The sequence below is a fragment of the Rhincodon typus genome, chromosome 27 (genome assembly GCF_021869965.1).
Source record: "Rhincodon typus isolate 14 chromosome 27, sRhiTyp1.1, whole genome shotgun sequence".
NCBI lineage: Eukaryota > Metazoa > Chordata > Chondrichthyes > Orectolobiformes > Rhincodontidae > Rhincodon > Rhincodon typus.
In genome coordinates, this window is record NC_063358.1 from 42,636,483 (window position 1) to 42,657,225 (window position 20,743).

The 20,743-nt window shown below is 41.3% G+C and overlaps 1 protein-coding gene across 7 annotated transcripts in view; it reads left to right on the forward strand.

Moving 5' to 3' along the window:
- Positions 1-20,743, forward strand: part of nfyc (nuclear transcription factor Y, gamma) — a 99,678-nt gene that overhangs the window by 36,555 nt on the left and 42,380 nt on the right. For all 7 annotated transcript variants that reach the window (XM_048612985.1, XM_020530216.2, XM_048612986.1 and 4 more), the window contains 2 exons: positions 1,057-1,170; positions 4,322-4,417. In XM_048612985.1, the coding sequence (XP_048468942.1) occupies positions 1,057-1,170; positions 4,322-4,417 (210 nt within the window). The remainder of the gene's footprint in view (positions 1-1,056; positions 1,171-4,321; positions 4,418-20,743) is intronic.

Genomic DNA, 20,743 nt, shown 5'->3' on the forward strand with positions numbered 1-20,743 from the left:
ATTAGATAGGCCACAGGAGTACTGTGCAGTTCTAGCTGCTGCATTAAAAGAAGGATATTTTCACTTGAGAGGGTGCATAGGAGATTAACCAGGGTATTGTCTGGGCTAGAGCATTCCGGCCTTGAAGAGGAGCTAGATAGGCTGGAGTAGTTTTCCTTGGGGCAGAGAAGAATGAGAGAGGACCTGATTGATGTGTGCAAAATTTTGAGGGGTGTAGATAGGGTATGTGGGAAGAAACTTTTCCCGTTAGTAGAGGAGCCACTAACTAGGGCCTAGATACAAGGTAAAGAACAGGAGATTTAAAGAGTATTTAAGGAAGAACATTTTCACTGATAGGGTGGTTGATATTTGGAACCCGCTGCTTGGAAAGCTGGCAGACGCAAGAACAAACACAACATTTAATAAATATTAGGCGATCGCTTGAAGTGCCATAGAATACAAAGCCAAATGCTGGAAAATGGGATTTGATGCCGATGACCGATGCAAATATGATGGGCCAAAGAGCCTATACTGAAAAATACTACCCAAGGTAAGAGGTATATGATTTGTTAAAGCAAGAACCAAAAACTTTTTGACAGCTAACTGATGTTTGAATGTTTTCCTGTAGTAGTGAATTGAAAGAGTCTTTAAAGTCTTCACATTATTCAAACATCTAATAGAGTCATGGTCATACAGCACGGAAAAGACCCTTTGGTCCAACTTGCTCGTGCTGACCACATATCCCAATCTAACCTAATCCCATTTGTCAGCATTTGGTCCTCATCCTTCCAAACCCTTCCTATTCATATACCCATCTACTTGAACCATAATCATTTTATCATCTTTTAACAAAAAATTTTAGATTGCCAATTGCCTTCTTTCATATTGAAGCCAATTTGTGCAAATCTTGTTAGCTACTGGAATATATGGGGCTTTGCATAGTGAACAGTGCCTCACAGCTCTGTATTACTAGAATATTGTCAGTGTAAGAGCTTTGATCAGCCCATCCTCACTAACAGCAGATGACAGGAGCGGAGACTTTTAAGATATAATTGCGCTCTCCTTTTATCTTTATAGATGATCAGTGCAGAGGCACCAGTGCTGTTTGCGAAGGCAGCTCAGATTTTCATTACAGAGTTATCCTTGCGAGCATGGATACACACTGAAGATAACAAACGCAGGACTCTGCAGGTACTCTGAACACTGGGCATTCTGTAAGCAGATGTTTGAATGGAAAGGAGCATTTAAAACTAGAATGTGATAATAAAACACTAAAAGTACCTGACAGGGCAAGGAACCCTACCTCGAATGGTCAGCAGATTCTGCCTTCAGAGCAGGACTGTCTATCAGCTTGGGCAAAAGGAGACCATTTTTTCCAGCACTCTCCATACATACCTACATGGGATGCTTATACACCAGTTGTCCCATATTCCCAAGTCCAGAAGTGTGACTGGCAGAAATAAGCTATGACAGAATTCCTAAAAGAAGGATTTATTATCACATCTATTACTTAAACATTTTGATTAAAATTTGTTTAATTAAAGTCATGCTTTAATGATTTGATTCAAGCAATAACAAACCAATGCTGCTGTTTAACTTGAACACGTAATTTGATTTCAGGTTTTCTCAGTGTAAGTGGTTATTGTTGCTGACTGTGTAGTCAAAATAACAGACTTCAATCTGTTTGGTGTGGATTTTCTTTTGTTGTGAGGAGAATTTAATGCATTTCTCTAATTGAGTTAAGACATCTGTCTAAGGTGCGTTTTGTACCTATTTGGCCCACTGTATGAAGTCAGATTGAAATTTCTTCCAATAATCATTTCACCGTACAACACAAAAGCAAGGTCCTTGCATATTTAAGATACAATGATATGCTTGCTGTATTTGAAGCTGCACTTGTATGCACAGATTTCCTTACACACCTCAGTGACCTCCATCCTGAGCTCAGATTCAACTTTTGAAATTGAGCAGTCTAATAAGCTCCCTTTCCTCAATGTGCTTTTGAGAAATCTGCTAATGCATTCACTGCTACAGTCCACTGCAAACCCGCCCACACTGGCTTTCCTCATTCTTGCAGTTGGGATTCCTACGGTTCCACACCTCAACACTGGCCTTTTTAGCAACCTTGTACATAAAAACAAATTAGCCATTAGATCGCCGCACAAGCTTGATACTAAAATAGGAGGATCAAAGCTATCCTGTAGAACAATAACTACACCAATCAGATCATTGCTTGCTGTATATCATGCAGACTAATGAATCGGCCCAAGGCCATCACTCTCAGTTGTGAAAAGTGTCAAATCTATTTCTGATTACCACGGAAGGATAAGGTGTCTCGGCAACAGGTGAAGCAAAAACAGAAGTTGCTGGAAAAGCTCAGCAGATCTGGTAGCATCTGTGAAGAAAAATCAGAGTTAACATTTCAGATCTGGTGACCCTTCCTCAGAATAGATGAACCAAATAGTTTCACACTGCTACTATATGGTAACAACCCAAGTAGTATTAACAGAATACTGCTGTTAAGCCAAAAAGGTGTCCTGCATCATGTGGATGAATAATGTGCTATTTGAATTTCATTGGTGTGATGCCAGGTGTGTAGGCTGTACGATCCAATGACTGGTGCATCGTCTCTTTAGCTGTTTGCAATTGGCAGAGAATTGACTGTACTCAACCAACCCATGCATGTGGAACTCGGAACAAAAAAAGTGTTCAACATTAAGTATAATACCACAACTGGACAGTGCAACGAGTTACAATAACATCCAATTTAGGATAATCGAATAATACTCCTTCTCGCTAGAAGCAACATTTATTTATATGCAGGATCTTGTCTTCTGCAAACAAAGAAAATATCACCAATTGAGCCTTTTTGCAATTAAATGAAAGCTTAGGAACGTTCATTCCCAGGACTGTGCCCTGACCAATTGGAGATGACTTGTTCATTTAAAACTAAGCAATAACCTGCATGAGATTAGAATGTATTCTTTGTAGGAGCACCTCAACTAATCTCGACCAGTCTGCACCCTCTTCTCGTGCAGTGTCAATTCTTGTTGGTTTTGAGATTTGATTTTCTTGCAATTCCACCCTGATAAGTACAAGATGAAATGTTTTAAAAACATATCCTTTTCTCATCAATAACATTTCCAACTTTTGATCTTCCTTTGCTCTTATTTCTCTCCAACAACGTTGCTTGCCGTGCTGAATATTTTCAGCGTTAATTTATTTTTATTTGAGCTTACAGCCTTGCAATAAACTCAGAAGAAGTGGCACTTCTTCACAAAGAGAAGAGCAATGTGAGAGGTAATCACAGGCTGCTGTAAGCAGTGGGGAGTTGTTAGATGTCTGATACAATAGAATTTATATGTAGTTGTGAGGAAGCACAATTTTTAAACTTTCCATTGATTTCTCTTTGCTTTTTGGTGTATGATCCTATTGGATGGGATCGATTGTTGAATGGTGGTGATTCAGTGATGGGCCTTGAGGAGTGCTTGGTCTGCAAGTGTTGCTTGCTTATTAGAGCTGAAGCACACCAAACACTTTGCCATAGGCCTTGCTTGAAAGGAAAGGTTGAGAGCTGTGGCTAGTTCTGCTTTGCTGTACCTGGTCCTTTTTCCCATTTGCCCAGATGTGTTGTAACAAGCTCTCGGCCACTGTGGCTAAGACTGAGTGATTCATTATAAGCCGTAATGCAGTCCTGGGTTTCCACAAATGCTTCAAATTCTGTTGTGTTTAGTGTAGTTTCTTACTTTGCTGGTTAGAGACTGGATTTTATGTTGATTTCAAATGTCTGAGTGAGTGTCACCCCAAGCTCCCACTTAATAAAGACCCAATTTTTTGAAGTTAAAGGTTAGTACTTGGACAGTCCTGTTAGGCTTCAGCCAGACATAGAAAAGAAATTAAACTTTATTTTACTGCTAAGAATTTAACTGACTCAGCAGTAAAAGGTTTTAATGTAATATAACTTCAGGAGGGTGCCAACCAACTTAGAAATTTACAACCAAAGTTTTAAGGAACAAAGAATGGGCACCAAGCCCAACAATCAATCCTTTCTTTTGACCAACCTGTCCCTATGTACTTTCTCATATCTGTGAGACACCATTTGGATTGTTTAGTGTTTAGCTAACACAGTTCATTCTAGGCACTAGGACTATAGTAATGTTTTTGGGATAAGAATGAAGTGGGTTTTCTTTTATGTAAATGAAGGTGTGTAGATGCAAACTCTGGATTCATTTCTCCACAAAGAACTGCTGCTGAGAAATCTCTCTGACACCTGCTGCTTGTATGTGTTGCTGCTTTGTTGCCATAGCTGTTTGAGTTACTTTTGATGTTTTCCTCCCGACAGAGGAATGACATTGCCATGGCCATTACTAAGTTCGATCAGTTTGATTTTCTGATTGACATTGTTCCTAGAGATGAGCTCAAACCTCCAAAACGACAGGTAAGAAGCCAAAAAAAAACTAACAATGGATTTATAGACCTAACAACAAAGTTGATCAGAAATCTGCATTGCACGCATTTTTTCCCCCCACTCCATTCCCTTAAATCTAGTAATAGTATCTAAATGTGGTGCTTCTATATAAAATGTTCTTTGGTTAAGGGTTAAGTAATTGCATTCAGTTACTTACCTCAAGAAAGTGGAACACTGCCTTCTGGTGGCAGCACACATGAGTAAATCTTGTTAAAATTTGCAGTTTTTTTTTGGTTAAAAAATTTAGTGGACATCTGAATTTCTTTTTGATTTTTATGCTTTTTAGCCATTTGCCTCATAGTTGGTTTACTGGGTGAGTTCGGAGTGCACTGAAATATTAATAATCATTGAAAAAAAAAAAGTTGACAATCATATCTGTTAGGGCGCTGACTTGCAGGTGGTGGTGTGGATTATGTTTAATGACCTGAATGTGAGGATCTTTAATTTGAGATAGAAAGGTGCTTCTTAACTTGGTCTGATACTGTGCTGTTTTGTTACGATACTTTAATATGGTCTGTTCCATGTAAAGTCCATAATGTGTTTTTCCTTACATTTTAAACAGCTTTTATTGTGTTTCTGCACAGGCAAAGCAGAGCTCAAAAGAGCCCATAAATAAAAATATTCAATCATGTATCAGATCCACAGTGATCCATCACTCCTTCGTTGTAATGGTGGACTGTTGATGGCTATCATACTACTGACTTACTTTTAATATTTTGGCTTATATCTCCAGCTTTCTATTGGTGCAGTTTCAGGAGGGGTGAGGGATACAGAGGAACACTTAGAACCACTGAGATGCAACTTTTTGGATTACACAATAAGATGAGGCAAGAGGTTGCAGTAAGATTAGAGGAAAATATTGTTTAATTCTATCAGAATTAATAAAATCAAGAGTTTAGTTTTTTAAGTTGTGTGTTTTCATTTCATCCCTTGGCCTTCAGTTATGTGTTGGTGTAGCGGTCATGTAAACATCTTTAACTGAAAGCTTCACAAAGTAAATACAGCTTTCAGTTAGATGTTTATGTTACCTTGTCACTAAAAATCTTGGAACATCCTTGTTTCAGTTGAATGAACCAAAGTGAATTTCTTGCTAGGTCACTTCGTTAGAAACCTTGCCTCCATTTTAATTTGACTAAAGCGAGCGAGCTAAATATCACAGAAGTCATTGGCAGGGCTCTTCATGAAGAATGGTATTTGGACCTGAGTTTTCAGCATGACAACTGCCTTTTTGTGCTTGGCTGGCTGGCTAGGTGTGTTGGGCTGTGGTGGAGGGATTTCTTTTGTCAACTTAGCTCAACTTTAATGACCTTACATGAATGTCAATGTCACTGTCGCTTTGCAACTCTGTTGACTTGGTTTGTATTACTGCCTGTATGTGGATCTTGACTACGTCCTCTTGTTTTAGACTCGGACCTGAGTAGTATACCTGAGTGGTAACCATGGCCAATGATTAACTACATATTACCTGCTTGGTCAGTTCAAGAAGGATTAGGTCTTAGCCTAGTGGGATTTTGCACAATACATTTGAGTCCCTCTTCATCTTAAATACGCTGTGGTCTTAATGTTGTGTTCTCACTGTTCTAGATCAGTATTTCTTTATGCAATGATTGACTGCATAGATTCCTGGGTCTGCATCCACAGGAAGATGCAAAAATATCTTTGAAGAAGTGTTAGGGGTCTTGTCCTAGGTGAGTACTGTAACTAATTGTACATAAAGTGGTATTGGTGGATTTCTAGAAGTTCTCTTGTTTGTCTTCCTGCCCAAGAGGCAGTTAATGGAGCAGTGTAGTTATAAGACTGATCAGATTGGGATCCTTGTATCATTGTTTCTAGTCTTGAGATTATTGACCACCTAGCTTCAGTGTTTAGTTTGTTAGGTTTTTGTTACAGGTGATCTCTTGCCCATCTTGACAGCGTTGATTGCTGGCAGTTTATGCTGCTGTAAACATCCTTGACTGGAAGCTGTGTGGAGTGGAAGGGCTTTCAGTCAGATGTTTGCAGCTGTTGACTGCTGCTTACTTCAATGAATCACTGCTGCTCTCATTCCCTGGTTGAAGACCCTCATGGTATTGAACTATACCAGCTGGAAAAAGCTGATGTTTGAAGTCTAAATGAAGTTGCAGTTTTCAAGGTGAGGGATAACACTACTGGGGAATATGATAGGTTACCTTCTGTTGTCAAACTCTCCTACTCTAACTGAAAACAAAAAATGGAAATCGTGACAAGTCAGGCAGCATCCGTGGAGAGAGCAAGCTAACGTTTCGAGTCGAGATGACTCTCTTCATCAGACCTCTCCTAATTTTAACAATTCTAATTATTACTTAGCCTTTTTCCTTTCTCCTTTTTATGTCAGAATAAGGAATTGATAATATAGGGCTGAGTTCAGAATATTACGGAGCTTTTAGAGAGGCCTACATGTGGACAGCTAAAGAGTTTTTTTTTCTAAAATTATATGCTAAAAAGATTATATGTGTAGAAGAAGAATTTTTTTACATTACTAAAGAGATTCTTTCGAAATTGCAGAGGAGAGTTTATTTTAAAAAATGGAATTATGTTTACGGAGCTTTTGGAGAGGCCTACACGTGGACAACTCTAGTGAGATTTTTTAATCAGGGGATTGAAAGCTATCTGCTGGACTACTTGAAGTCATTTTTTAATTCCATTGTGTCAGCTAAGTAGTTGATTTTAGTTAAGTTTTTTTTTCTATTTTTGCACGCTTAATATTAATCTTTTGGGTAAGGAAAGGTAGTTTATTTTGTTTATAAGATGCAATTGAAAGCTACTTTTTAGGCTTAATGGCAATGAAGGCATACAAGAGATAGAGTCAGATGGCCAATAGATTTAGAGAAGTGATTACACAGCAGGATCAGTCAGGTAGTTGGGTGACTGTCAGGAAAGGCAAGAAGATACTACAGAAGTCTACTGTGGCTGTTCCTCTCTCAAACAGATATTCAGTTTTGGGTGCTGTTAAAAGGTTTTGTCTCTCGGAGGAAATTAGAGAGTCAGATCTTGGGCACTAAGAATGAATTTTATGTTAAGCAGGGTTTGACAAAATTTTAAACAATAATTGTTATAGGCGACTGTCCTGTCAGGAGCACAGACAAGAGATCCTGCAGCAGTGAGTGTGAATCTAGGATAGTATATTGCTTTCCTAGTGCCAGGATGAAGAAAGTCTCAAAACTTTTGAAGCAAGGTGTTAAAGGAGAAAGTGAGAACGTGGAAGTTATTGTACACTTTGGGAATGACATAGTTAGGAAAAAGATTAAGGCTTTACAGAATGAATATAAGAGGTTAGGTAGAAGATTAAGGAACAACCTCAAAAGTAGCAATCTCTGGTTTATTCTCAATGCCAAGCTCAAATGAGGAAAAGAATAAAAGGATAAAGGAAATAAATCAATAGCTGAAGAGATGGTGTGTTGTTCAGGGATTCAGGTTCTTGGATCATTGGAGATAGTGAGAACTGTAGTTGCTGGATTCAGAGACAACACAGAGTGGAGCTGGCGGAAACCAGCAGGCCAGGCAGGATCAGAGGAACAGGAAAGTTGACATTTTGCGTCGGGACTTGATCTCTTCTGGGGCAGAAAAGATCTGTTCAAAAAGGATGGGTTTCACCTGAATTGGAAAGAGACTAATATCCAGCAGGGAGATTTGCTAGTTCTGTTAAGGCTGACTGTAAACTGTTGGGGGTTGGGAGTGGGGTAGAGGGATCCTGAGTAGCAGAGTAAATAGAAAAATAGATGAGGATGGTTCTGAATCTGAAAAGAGCAAGTTAAGTAGAAACGACAGACAAGAGCAAGCCAGAAAATGAAAAATTTAAAGAATTAAACTGCATTTATTTTAATGCGAGGGGTCTTGCAGATAAGACTGATGAACTCCCAGCATGTTTGGGAACATGAGATTGCATCATCAGCTATTACAGAAACTTGGCTGAGCGATGGACAACACTGGCAACTCAATGTTTCAGATGCTATAGGAAGGATAGAAAGGAAGGCAATAGAGGAGGGGGGAGTGGCGTTTTTGATTAATGAAGACATTGAGGTTGGTTGGCTCGCCGAGCTGGTTTCTTGTTTCGCAGACGTTTTGTTACCATGCTGGGTAACGTCCTCCGCGCAGCCTCTGATGAAGCGTCGGTGTGTTTTCCCGCCTGGTTTTTAAACTCTGGGGTCCGTTGAAATGGATTGCCTCACTTCCGGTTTTCCTCCTCAGTGGAGTGTTTATGCTGTCGAGTTCAATATGTTTATTAATAGCATGCTTCGTGGAATGCCAGGCTTATAGGAATTCTCGTGCCTGTCTCTGCCTAGCTTGTCCCAGGATTTTGGTGTTGTACCAGTCAAAATGGTGATTCTCCTTGTCCATGTGGATTGAGATGAGTAAGTATTGATCGTGTCTTTTTGTAGCCAATTGGTGTTCATGTACTCTTGTTGTTAGTTAGTTTCCTTCCTGTTTGTCCAACATAGTGTTTCTTACAGTCTCTGCAGGGGATCTTGTCGATGACATTGGTCCTGTCCATGGCGGGGAGTGGGTCTTTAGTTCGGGTGAGCAGTTGTCAGAGGGAATGATGTGGGCTTGTGTGCCACTCTGATGTCCAGCAGTCGTAGGAGTCTTGTGGTGAGTTCTGACTTGTTCCTGATGTAGGGTAGTGTGATGAGTGTGTCGGGGCGTGTAGTATCTTTCTGATGTTGTTCGTGTAGGCATCTTCTGACCCAGTTTTTTGGATATTCATTATCCTTGAAAACCTGGAAGAGGTATTCTTCTTCCTCTTGGCGTAGTTCCGTGTTGCTGCAGTGTGTTGTTGCCCTTTTAAATAATGTTCGCATGCAGCTTCATTTGTGTGTGCTGGGATGGTTACTGTTAAAGTTCAGTACCTGGTCTGTATGTATGGCTTTTCGGTGTACTTTCGTTTGCCGTTCCCCATTGTCTTGCGCTGTACCATGACGTCCAGGAATGGGAGCTGTTTGTTCTTCTCCTCCTCTCTGGTGAATTTTATTCTGGTGAGGGTGTTGTTTATAAGTTTGTGTGTCTCCTCTAATTTGGTCTGTTTAATGATGACAAAGGTGTCGTCTACGTAGTGTATCCATAGTTTTGGTCGGATTTGCGGAAGGGCCGTCCTTTCTAGTCTTTGCATCACTGCTTCTGTCATGGGTCTGAAGATAGGTGATCCCATGGGTGTCCCGTTGATTTGCTCGTATGTTTGGCCGTTGAAAGTGAAGTGGGTGGTGAGGCATAAGTCCAATAGTTTGAGCATGTTGTCCTTGGAGATGGTTTCACTGGGGTCTTGCTCTTGTTCCAGTAGTGTTGTCATTGTTTCCCTTGCTAGTGGTATGTCTATTGATGTAAATAGGGCAGTGACATCAAACGATATCATTGTCTCTTCGTCGTCTATCCTTATGTCTTTGATGGTGTTGAGGAATTCTTGGGCTGAGTGGATAGAGTGGGGTGACTAGGTCTCCTTTGTAGTTCTCTGGCTAATCTGTGTGATGGAGTGCCTGGTAGGGAGACTATGGGTCTGAGGGGTACTTCCTTTTCAGGGAGGCCGTAGAATCGGGGTATGTTGGTTCCTTCGGGTTTCATTCTGAAGAAGCCTGCTTTGTTGATCTGTCCTGTTTGTTTAAGTCTTTTTAGCGTGTAGATGATTTTGTTGCCTAGTTGTGGTGTCGGGTCAGTTTGTACTGGCTGGTGTGTGTTCTCGTCGGCGAGCAGTGCTTGTGCCTTGGGTAGTCCTTTTGATTCAGTATCACTGTCATGCACCCTTTGTCTGCGAGTAGTATTGTGACGTTCTTGTCCTTCTTTAATTCGTCCAGGGCCTGTCTTTCCCATGTGTTGAGGGTGTTGAGTTTGTTCGTTCTGGTTAGTGTCAGGATTACTCTGTCTTATTGTTTGTTGTGTTTCTTCGTTGATATTGTTGGTCTTTAGTGTGGCTTCCAGTGTGGCTAGGAATTCCATTTTGTTGGCGCCCCTGTAGTTGTAGTTCAGTCCTCAGGTGAGAACGGCTTTTTCCATGACTGTCAGTTTCCTGTCAGAGAGGTTCCTTATCCATGTGTCTGTTCTGTTGTCGTTTTTGTGGGTAAGTGTGGCTAGCTTGTCTTGCAGGGTCTTGTGGTCTGTCGGCTGACGTTGATGGCTCGTTCCATGTCAGTTGTCCAGTCTTGATTGGTAGCTTCCAGGAATAAAGTTTTTTTGGCGCGTAATTTCTCTGTTGTATTTGTGGTTTTGTGCGTCGTTTATCATTACCCTTACCATCTTGCGGCCGTTTTGTTCTGCTGTTTTCCGGGCTTGTGGGTTGTTGATGGGTGGTTTGTACTTCACACTGCGTGGTAATACCTGGTTCCTGAGGCATTCATGTAGGAAGTAGAGTTGTTCACGGGTTGCGCTCTCTCGTTTGGTGTAGTTTTCCCATTTTCTTGCCAATTTGAGCGTGTTACGCCTGTAGGTCTCTAAGGTTTTGGAGTAGATTTGTAGCTCGGGTTGTGGGTGTTGAGGTTGGTTGGCGCACCGAGAGTGGCACATAAGCCCACGTCAACCCTACGACAAGTGCTCACCCGAACTAAAGACCCACTCCCCTCCATGAACAGGACCAATGTCATCTACAAGATCCCCTGCAGAGACTGTGAGAAACACTACATCAGACAAACAGGAAGGAAACTAACAGGAGGGAAACTAAACAAGAGTACATGAACACCAACTGGCTACAAAAAGACACGACCAATACTCACTCATCGCAATCTACATGGACAAGGAGAATCACCATTTTGACTGGGACAAGCTAGGCAGAGACAAGGATGAGAATTCCTAGAAGCCTGGTACTCCACGAAGCATGCTATTAATAAACATATTGAACTCGACCCCATATACATTCCGCTACGAAGGAAAACCAGAAGTGAGGCAATCCATTTCAACGGACCCCAGAGTTTAAAAACCAAGTGGGAAAACACACCGACGCTTCATCGGAGGCTGCACTGAGGATGTTACCCAGCATGATAACGAAACGTCTGTGAAACAAGAAACCAGCTTGGCGAGCCAACCAACCTCGACACCCACAACCTGAGCTACAAATCTACTCCAAAACCTTAAGGAAAACATTACTGCTGTAACTAGGGAAGTTACTTCTGAAAAATCATTCAGTGAAAATATATGGGTTGAAATTAGAAATTAGAAAGGCATGATTACCTTAATGGGAATGCACGAAAGGCCCCCCACCAGTAGTCAGAGGGAAATTTGAGGAACGAATATGTAGAGAGATCACAGATACATGTCAGAATAATAAGGTGTCTTAGTAAGTGATTTTAATTTTCCAAACATTGACTGGGACTATCATAGTGTTAAAGGTTTGGATGGTGAGAAATTTGTTAAAGGTGTTCAAGAAAATTTTCTTTACCAAGTATGTGGATGCTGCTACTAGAGAAGGAGCAAAACTAGACCTTCTTTTGGGCAATAAGGCAGCGCAGGTGACTGAAGTAAAAGTGGGGGAACACTTTGGGTCTAGCTATCATAATTCTATTAGTTTCAAAATGGTTATGGAAGAGGATGAGCCTTCCATAAAAGTTGAAGTTTTTAATTGGAGTAAGGCAAATTTTAATGGTGTGAGACAATAACTTTCAGAAGTTGATTAGAATAGACTGTTTGCACATAAAGGGACATCTGATAAGTGGGAGGCGTTTGAAAGTGTGATAACGAGAGTTCAGAGTCATTAGGTTGCTATTAGAGTGAAAGGTAAGGTTGGTAGCGTTAGGGAACAATAGATGACTAAAGATATTGAGGTTCTAGCCAAGAATGAAAAGGAATCATATATTTGATATAGACAACTTGGTTCAAATTAATCTCTTGAACAGTAGAGTGAAGGGGTGGTTCTTAAGAGTAAGATCAGGAAGGCAAAGACAGCACATGAGATAGCATTTGGCATATAAGGATAAGGATAATCCAAAGAGATTCCACAAGTACATTAAGAAGAAGAGAGCACGTGGAGAGAGAGTTAGTCCCCTTAAAAATCAGAGGTCATCTTTGTGTTGTAACCCAGGAGATGGGAGAAATATTAAATGAATATTTTGTGTCAGTTTTTATCGTAGAGAAAGAAATGGATGCTAGAGAACTCGGGGAAATAAATATTGATGTCTTGAAAACAGTTCACATTACAGAAGACAAAATGCTATGGTTCTTAGAAAATATAAAGGTGGATAAATCTCTAGAACAAAGAAAATTACAGCACAGGAACAGGCCCTTCGGCCCTCCAAGCCAGCGCCGATCCAGATCCCCTATCTAAACCTGTCGCCTATTTTCCAAGGATCTGTATCCCTCTGCTCCCTGCCCATTCATGTATCTGTCTAGATACATCTTAAATGACGCTATTGTGCCTGCCTCTACCACCTCCGCTGGCAACGCGTTCCAGGCACCCACCACCCTCTGCATAAAGAACTTTCCACGCATAGCTCCCTTAAACTTTTCCCCTCTCCCCTTGAAATCATGACCCCTAGTAATTGAGTCCCCCACTCTGGGGGGAAAAAGCTTCTTGCTATCCACCCTGCCTATACCTCTCATGATTTTGTAGACCTCAATCAGCTCCCCCCTCAACCTCCGTCTTTCTAATGTAAATAATCCTAATCTACCCAACCTCTCTTCCAAGCTAGCGCCCTCCATACCAGGCAACATTCTGGTGAACCTCCACTGCACCCTCTCCAAAGCATCCACATCCTTTTGGTAATGTGGCGACCAGAACTGTACGCAGTATTCCAAATGTGGTCGAACCAAAGTCCTACACAACTGTAACATGACCTGCCAACTCTTGTACTCAATAGCCTGTCCGATGAATGAAAGCATGCCGTATGCCTTCTTGACCACTCTATCGACCTGCGTTGCCACCTTCTGGGTACACTGGACCTGAACACCCAGATCTCTCTGTGCATCAATTTTCCCCAGGGCTTTTGCATTTACCGTATAGTTCGCTCTTGAATTGGATCTTCAGAAATGCATCATCTCACATTTGCCTGGATTGAACTCCATCTGCCATTTCTCTGCCCAACTCTTCAATCTATCTATATTCTGCTGCATTCTCCAACAGTCCCTTTCACTATCTGCTACTCCACCAATCTTAGTGTCATCTGCAAACTTGCTAATCAGACCATCTATACCTTCCTCCAGATCATTTATGTATATCACAAACAACAGTGGTCCCAATACGGATCCCTGTGGAACACCACTGGTCACAGTTCTCCATTTTGAGAAACTCCCTTCCACTACAACTCTCTGTCTCCTGTTGCCCAGCCACTTCTCTATCCATCTAGCTAGTACACCCTGGACCCCATGCGACTTCACTTTCTCCATCAGCCTACCATGGGGAACCTTATCAAACGCCTTACTGAAGTCCATGTATATGACATCTACAGCCCTTCCCTCATCTATCAACTTTGTCACTTCCTCAAAGAATTCTATCAAGTTGGTAAGACATGACCTTCCCTGCACAAAACCATGCTGCCTATCACTAATAAGCCCATTTTCTTCCAAATGTAAAAAGATCCTATCCCTCAGTATCTTCTCCAGCAGCTTCCCCACCACTGACGTCAGGCTTACCGGTCTGTAATTACCTGGATTATCCTTGCTACCCTTCTTAAACAAGGGGACAACATTAGCAATTCTCCAGTCCTCCGGGACTTCACCCGTGCTCAAGGATGATGCAAAGATATCTGTTAAGGCCGTAGCTATTTCCTCTCTCGCTTCCCTCAGTGACCTGGGGACTTGTCCACCCTAATGCCTTTTAGAATACCCAACAACCCCCCCCCCCCCCCCCCCAACCCCCCATACTGACTTGACCTAGAGTAATCAAACATCTATTCCTAACCTCAACATCCGTCATGTCCCTCTCCTCAGTGAATACCAATGCAAAGTACTCATTAAGAATCTCACTCATTTTCTCTGACTCCTGGCATAACTTCCCTCCTTTGTCCTTGAGTGGGCCAACCCTTTCTCTAGTTACCCTCTTGCTCCTTATGTATGAATAAAAGGCTTTGGGATTTTCCTTAACCCTGTTTGCTAAAAATATTTCATAACCCCTTTTAGCCCTCTTAATTCCTCGTTTCAGATTGGTCCTACTTTCCCGATATTCTTCCAAAGCTTCGTCTGTTTTCAGTTGCCTAGACCTTATGTATGCTTCTTTTTTCCTCTTTGCTAGTCTCACAATTTCACCTGTCATCCATGGTTCCCTAATCTTGCCCTTTCTATCCCTCGTTTTCACAGGGACATGTCTGTCCTGCACTCTAATCAACCTCTCTTTAAAAGCCTCCCGCATATCAAGTGTGGATTTATCCTCAAACAGCTGCTCCCAGTCCACATGCCCCAGCTCCTGCCAAATTTTGCTATAGTTGGCCTTCCCCCAATTCAGCACTCTTCCTTTAGGACCACTCTCATCTTTGTCCATCAGTATTCTAAAACTTACGGAATTGTGATCACTATTCCCAAAGTAATCCCCTACTGAAACTTCAACCATCTGGCCGGGCTCATTCCCCAACACCAGGTCCAGTATGGCCCCTTCCCGAGTTGGACTATTTACATACTGCTCTAGAAAACCCTCCTGGATGCTCCTTACAAATTCTGCTCCATCTAAACCCCTAACACTGAGTGAATCCCAGTCAATGTTGGGAAAATTAAAATCTCCCATCACCACCACCCTGTTTTACTCTAGGGCCAGTGTATCCCAGGACATTGTAGGAAGTTAAGGAGGAAATTGCAGGGTTCCTTGCAGAAATATTTGTGTCATCTATAACTACAGGTGAGATGCCGGATGACTGGAGAGCGGCTAACGTTGTGCTTTTTGTTTAAGAAGGGGTGTAAGGAGAAACCTGGAACTAGAATGGGTCTGACTTTGGTGGGTAAATTGTTGGAGGTGATTCTGAAAGGTAGGATTTATATACATTTGTAGAGGCAAGGAATGATTGGGGATAGTCAACATGGTTTTGGGCAAGGGAAATCATGTCTCAAAATTGTTTTTTGAGGAAGTAAACAAGAAAATTGTCCACTGATGTGCCCTCATTATTGTTTACTTGGACTTTACTAAAGCCTTTGACAAGGTTCTACATGGTAGACTGATTCGTAAAGTTAGATCACATGGGATTCATGGTGAGCTTGCCAATTGGATACAAAATTGGCTTAATGGCAGGAGACAGAATGGTGGTAGTGGGTTGTTTTTGGACTGGACGCCCGTTACCAGCGGTGTTCCACTGGGATCGGTGCTGGGTCCACCTTTTGTTTGTCATTTTCTGTAAATGATTTAGATGAGAATATAGAGGCATGGTTACTAAGTTTGTGGATGACACCAAAATTGGTGGTATAGTGGACAGTGAGGAAGGTTATCTAAGAGTACAAAGAGACCTTGAGCAGGTGGGTCAATGGGCTGAAGAGTGGCAGATGGAGTTTAATTTGGATAAATGTGAGGTATTGCATTTTGGTAAAACAAACAAGGGCAGGACTTGTACAATTAAACGTAGAGCATTGGGTAGTGTTGTAGAACAGAGAGACCTAGGGGTTCAGGTACATAATTCTTTAAAGTTTGCATCACTTGTGATTAAGAAAGCGTTTAGCATGCTTGCCTTCATTGCTCAGATGTTTGAATGTAGAAGTTGGACCCAGTTCTTGTTACCCTGTGATAGGAATGATATTATTAAGCAGAACAGGGTTCAGAAAAGATTTACCAGGGTGTTGCCGGGAATAGAGAGTTTGAGTTTATGGAGAAGCTGGATAGACTGGGACTTTTTTCACTGGATCATAAGAGGTTGAGGGATGACCTTTTGTAGAGGTTTGTAAAATTATGAGGGTATAGATGAGATGAATGGCAGGTGTCTTTTCCCTAGGGTGAGGGGTTTCAAAACTACGGGGCATACTTTTAAAGTGAGAGGAGGAAGATTTTTAAAAGACATAAGGGGCAATTTTTTTTACACAGTGGTTCGTGTATGGAATGAACTTCCAGAGGAAGTGGTGAATGTGGATACAGTTACAATATTTAAAAGATATTTAGGTACGTGTACGAATAAGAAATGTTTGGAAGGAAATGGGCCAAACACAAGTAGGTGGGACTAGTTTAGTTTGGGATTATGGCTGGCATGGGCTGGTTGGATTGAAGGGTGTGTTCCCATGCTATATGACTCTATTGACTATACCCCTTCTCTGAAAAGTGGAATTCCCTATCCTGAAAGGTCATGGATGCTCTATTGCTGAATATATTTAAGGCTGCAAGAGACAGATTTGTGGCCTCTGAAGGAATCGAGGGATATGGGGAGCATGAAGAAATGTGAAGCTAAGGGCTGATGATCAGCCGTGGTAGTATTGAATGGCAGAGCAGGTTTGAGGAGCCATATGATCTACTCCTGTTTCTATTTCTTATGTTGTCACTTCTTCCCCTCCCATTAATCACTTGTCCATCTCAGGATGGTTTGCGTGTGGAATGAACTTGCTGAGGAAGTGGTGGATGTGAGCATGGTTACAATCTTTAAAAGATACTTCAATAAGTACGTGAATAGAATAGGTTTGGAGGGATATGGGCCAGGAGCAGGCAGGTGGGACTAGTTTAGTTTCCGATTATGTTTGGCATGGACTGATTGGACCGAAGGGTCTGTTTCTATGCTGTATGTCTCTGAGTCTATCTGTTCATTACCCTCCAGATTCTACTAGTAGATTACTGATCACCAATAGAATTGAGTAAATTGTATGGTTAGTAAATTTGCAGATGACACCAAATTTGGAGGTGTAATAGACAGCGGAGAAGGTTACCTCCGAGTACAATGGGATCTTGATCAGGTGGCCAATGGACTGAGGAGTGGCAGATGGAGTTTAGTTTAGATAAATGTGAGGTGCTGCATTTTGGAAAGGCAAATCAGGGCAGGACTTATACACTTAATGGTAAGGTCCTAGGAAGTGTTGCTGCACAAAGAGACCTTGGAGTTCATGTTCGTAGATTTTTAAAGTGAAGTGTGCAGGTAGATAAGTTAGTGAAGAAAGTGTTTTGTACGCTTGCCTTTATTGATCCGTGCACTGAGTATATAAGTTGGGAGGTCATGTTGCAACTGTACAGGACTTTGGTTGGGACACTTTTGGAGTACTGCAGCAATTCTGGTCTCCCTGCTATAGGAAGGATGTTGTGAAACTTGGAATGGTTCAGAAAAGATTTACAATGATGTTGCCAGGGTTGAAGAGTTTGAGCTGTAGGGAGACACTGAACAGGCTTGGGCTACCCTGGAGCAGCGGAGGCTGAAGGGTGACCTTATAAAGGGCATGGATAAAGTGAAGAGCCAAGGGCTTTTCTCCAGGATAGGGGAACCTAAAACTAAAGAGCATAGGTTTAAGGTGAGAGGGGAAAGAATTAAAATGGACCTAAGGGGCAACTTTTTCATGCAGAGGGTGGTGAGTGTATAGAATGAGCCACCAGAGGAAGTGGTGGAGGCTGGTACAGTGACCACTTTTAAAAGGCATCTGGATGGGCATCTGAATAGGAAGGGCGACTAGATTTATTTAGGATATCTGGTTGGCATGAACGAGTAGGACCGAAGGGTCTGTTTCTGTGCTGTACACCTGACTCTAAATCTGCCTTCCCTTGCTGTATCCTGGGCCCTAGTTGATGAAGTGAGAGATTCGCAAAGTTCAGAATACGGACAGTGACCACTTTCGCTGACCTGATAATGTTGTGATTCAGCAGCTTTGTTCCCAGAGTCCAATTTTAAACCGAAGTTTGTGCTTCCTCTGATGTTATTGTCAAGCTGAGGAGGTCATCATGTGGAAAGAACCTATGTCCCATCCTACACACCGTGTTTTAGGTATAGGTTGGGTGTGAAATTGGCAAACACTTCTCACCACCACCTGAGAACCCCTAATGAAGAAAACAGCAGAAGTAAATGAGGTATTGTAAAAATCAAGAATTTGCATTGAAGTGATGTAATCTTGGTGACTGATTATTATTTAAATAGCTTCATTAACAAACAACTTGTTTGGTTTAAAACTGAACAAATTTTTCTTAACATACCTATTTTATTTCGGAACAGTGTGGTTAGGCTGAGACTGCTGTAGCAGAAAACAGCACCAAAGTTTGAAAGACTAGGTGATAAGTGGAAGAGTAGTGAAGAATTGTGGCTATGATTCCCCCAACCAAGTTAGAACTCATTTCATTGAATGTAAGATATTTCAGCCAAGCAGTAAACTTAGTAGTTGATAAGAGGCTCATTAGGTTTCTGGGTGGTGTAATGTGATGCATGTCAGATTAATGGAACATTAAAGAATCACAAAGTTTATTAAATTTTCTGGAAAGTGTGCATGTGTCTAAAAAAAAAAAACCCTAGCAGGTACAATTGCATCTTGAGCAGGGATCCAGAATGTCCGGGCCATGTTAGATTGTTGGTCAGCAGCAACAAAAATAGGGAAGAAGTGATCTAACAACAATGAACATTTATACGGTATCTTTTAACGTGAAAATTCCAAAGCACTTCACAGGAGCAGACAATATTAACACAGTGTTGTAAAGTGACGTTAAGAGTTAAGCTGGATGTCAAAGAGGTAGATTATACACATCTGCACACTTTAGTTTTCTCCTGCCACAAATGGTAGACTTGGAAAACTGTTCGTTTGGCTTTCCTTAGCAGTTTGTGAAGAAGCCTATGTTGATTGACTGATGTTATTTTCCTCTTCCTTCTCTTTCCCTCTGGTAGATTGGCCTTCATTCTGTAGCTATGCCTGAGTTTGAGTATTTTGAACACACAATCTGCTGGATTACGTTGGAGTAACAGTTTACTATATCCAAATGGTGCCTTAAATTGCCCATAAAATGAATGGATCTCTGACTTTTGTTCTTTGTTATTGATTAGTTTAGAATCTTATAGCTTTCCCTCCATAATGATGGCTTGTTTTAATTTTCAAAACCTATCTTGAATTATATAAGTAGAGCTGGGCACTCCAGATACCCTGCCTTTCCAGCATTTCGCAAACATTAAAGCGAAGGTGCAGATTCAAATTATCCATCTTGCAAGCCTTGGCCTTTTAGTGCTGAACTATTAGAAAATGCTAAAAATACTCTTGAGTCAGACAACAAAAGTGGAGAGAAGCAGAGTTAACACTTCAGGTTAATGATCTTTCATCAGAATTTTTGTATTCTGTGATGAAGGTCCATTGACCTGAAATATTAATTCTGGTTCTCTCTGCAGATGCTGCCTGACCTTGTGTATTTCTAACATTTTCTGCTTATATCTAATGCTTCCAATATTTGCAGTATTTTGCTTTTGTTAGTTTTAATGTTTCATGGAATTATTTCTACCTTCAGCTTATTCCTAGGTGCAGCTAAACTCCTCAGCAATTTCAGACTATGAAGAAGATCCATGTGGCAGTCTCCATTTGTGAACAGCATGAGTATTGCCAGAAGATGGGCACTCTTGTTGTACATATCAGTGGTTCAAGTGCTGTGTTTTACTCCAAATTAACTTCCAAAGTACTTCATTCACTATCATTGTAAATTATAATTCATGTTCTTACTTTATTTTGTTCTAAGAAAGGTCCTTTTCTATTTTGTTGTACAGTTGGACTTTTTGTTTTGCTGATGATATTGAGTCTTACTGTAGAGTCCATTTCTGGCACTAATACCAGTCATAATTGTCTTCACAAGGTGGAAAGACTTTGCTTCAAGATCAGGAATTAAGTCTTGGCACTTATTCCCAGTATACAAGTGAAATCGTAAAATTTGCCAGGAAGTAAAATGTGCCTGTGGGTGCCAGGTTTTTGCCATTTTCACTTAATGACTTAAGATCACTGTTATAAGTCAGCATGGATTTAGAAGGAACACCTGTACTGCCATCTGTGTGTATTCAGTCTGGCAGTATGCACAAGTACTGATTTATAAAACAAAAGGTGTAATAGTGAAACATGTTGCTCAAACTATCTGCAATTGCCGCAGACTTGTACATAAACATTATCTGAGGTTAGAGTCTTGGCAGAAATGTCTGAATTTTAGCCTCAGTGTGCTGGCAGTATGATTTATCAGCCCTAGATACCTCAGGATCATTTGCACTCAATATATCTGTTCTCCCTGGAAACAAAAATTATGAACGATGGCAATCTGAAATCAAAACTAAGCTGGAAATACTCCGGGATAGTAGGAACTGCAGATGCTGGAGAATCTGAGACAACAAGGTGCAGAGCTGGATGAACACAGCAGGCCAAGCAGCATCATAGGAGCAGAAAGGCTGACGTTTCGGGCCTAGACCCTTCATCAGAAATCGGGGAGGGGAAGGGTGTTCTGAAATAAATAGGGAGGGAGGGGGAGGCGGGTAGAAGATGGAT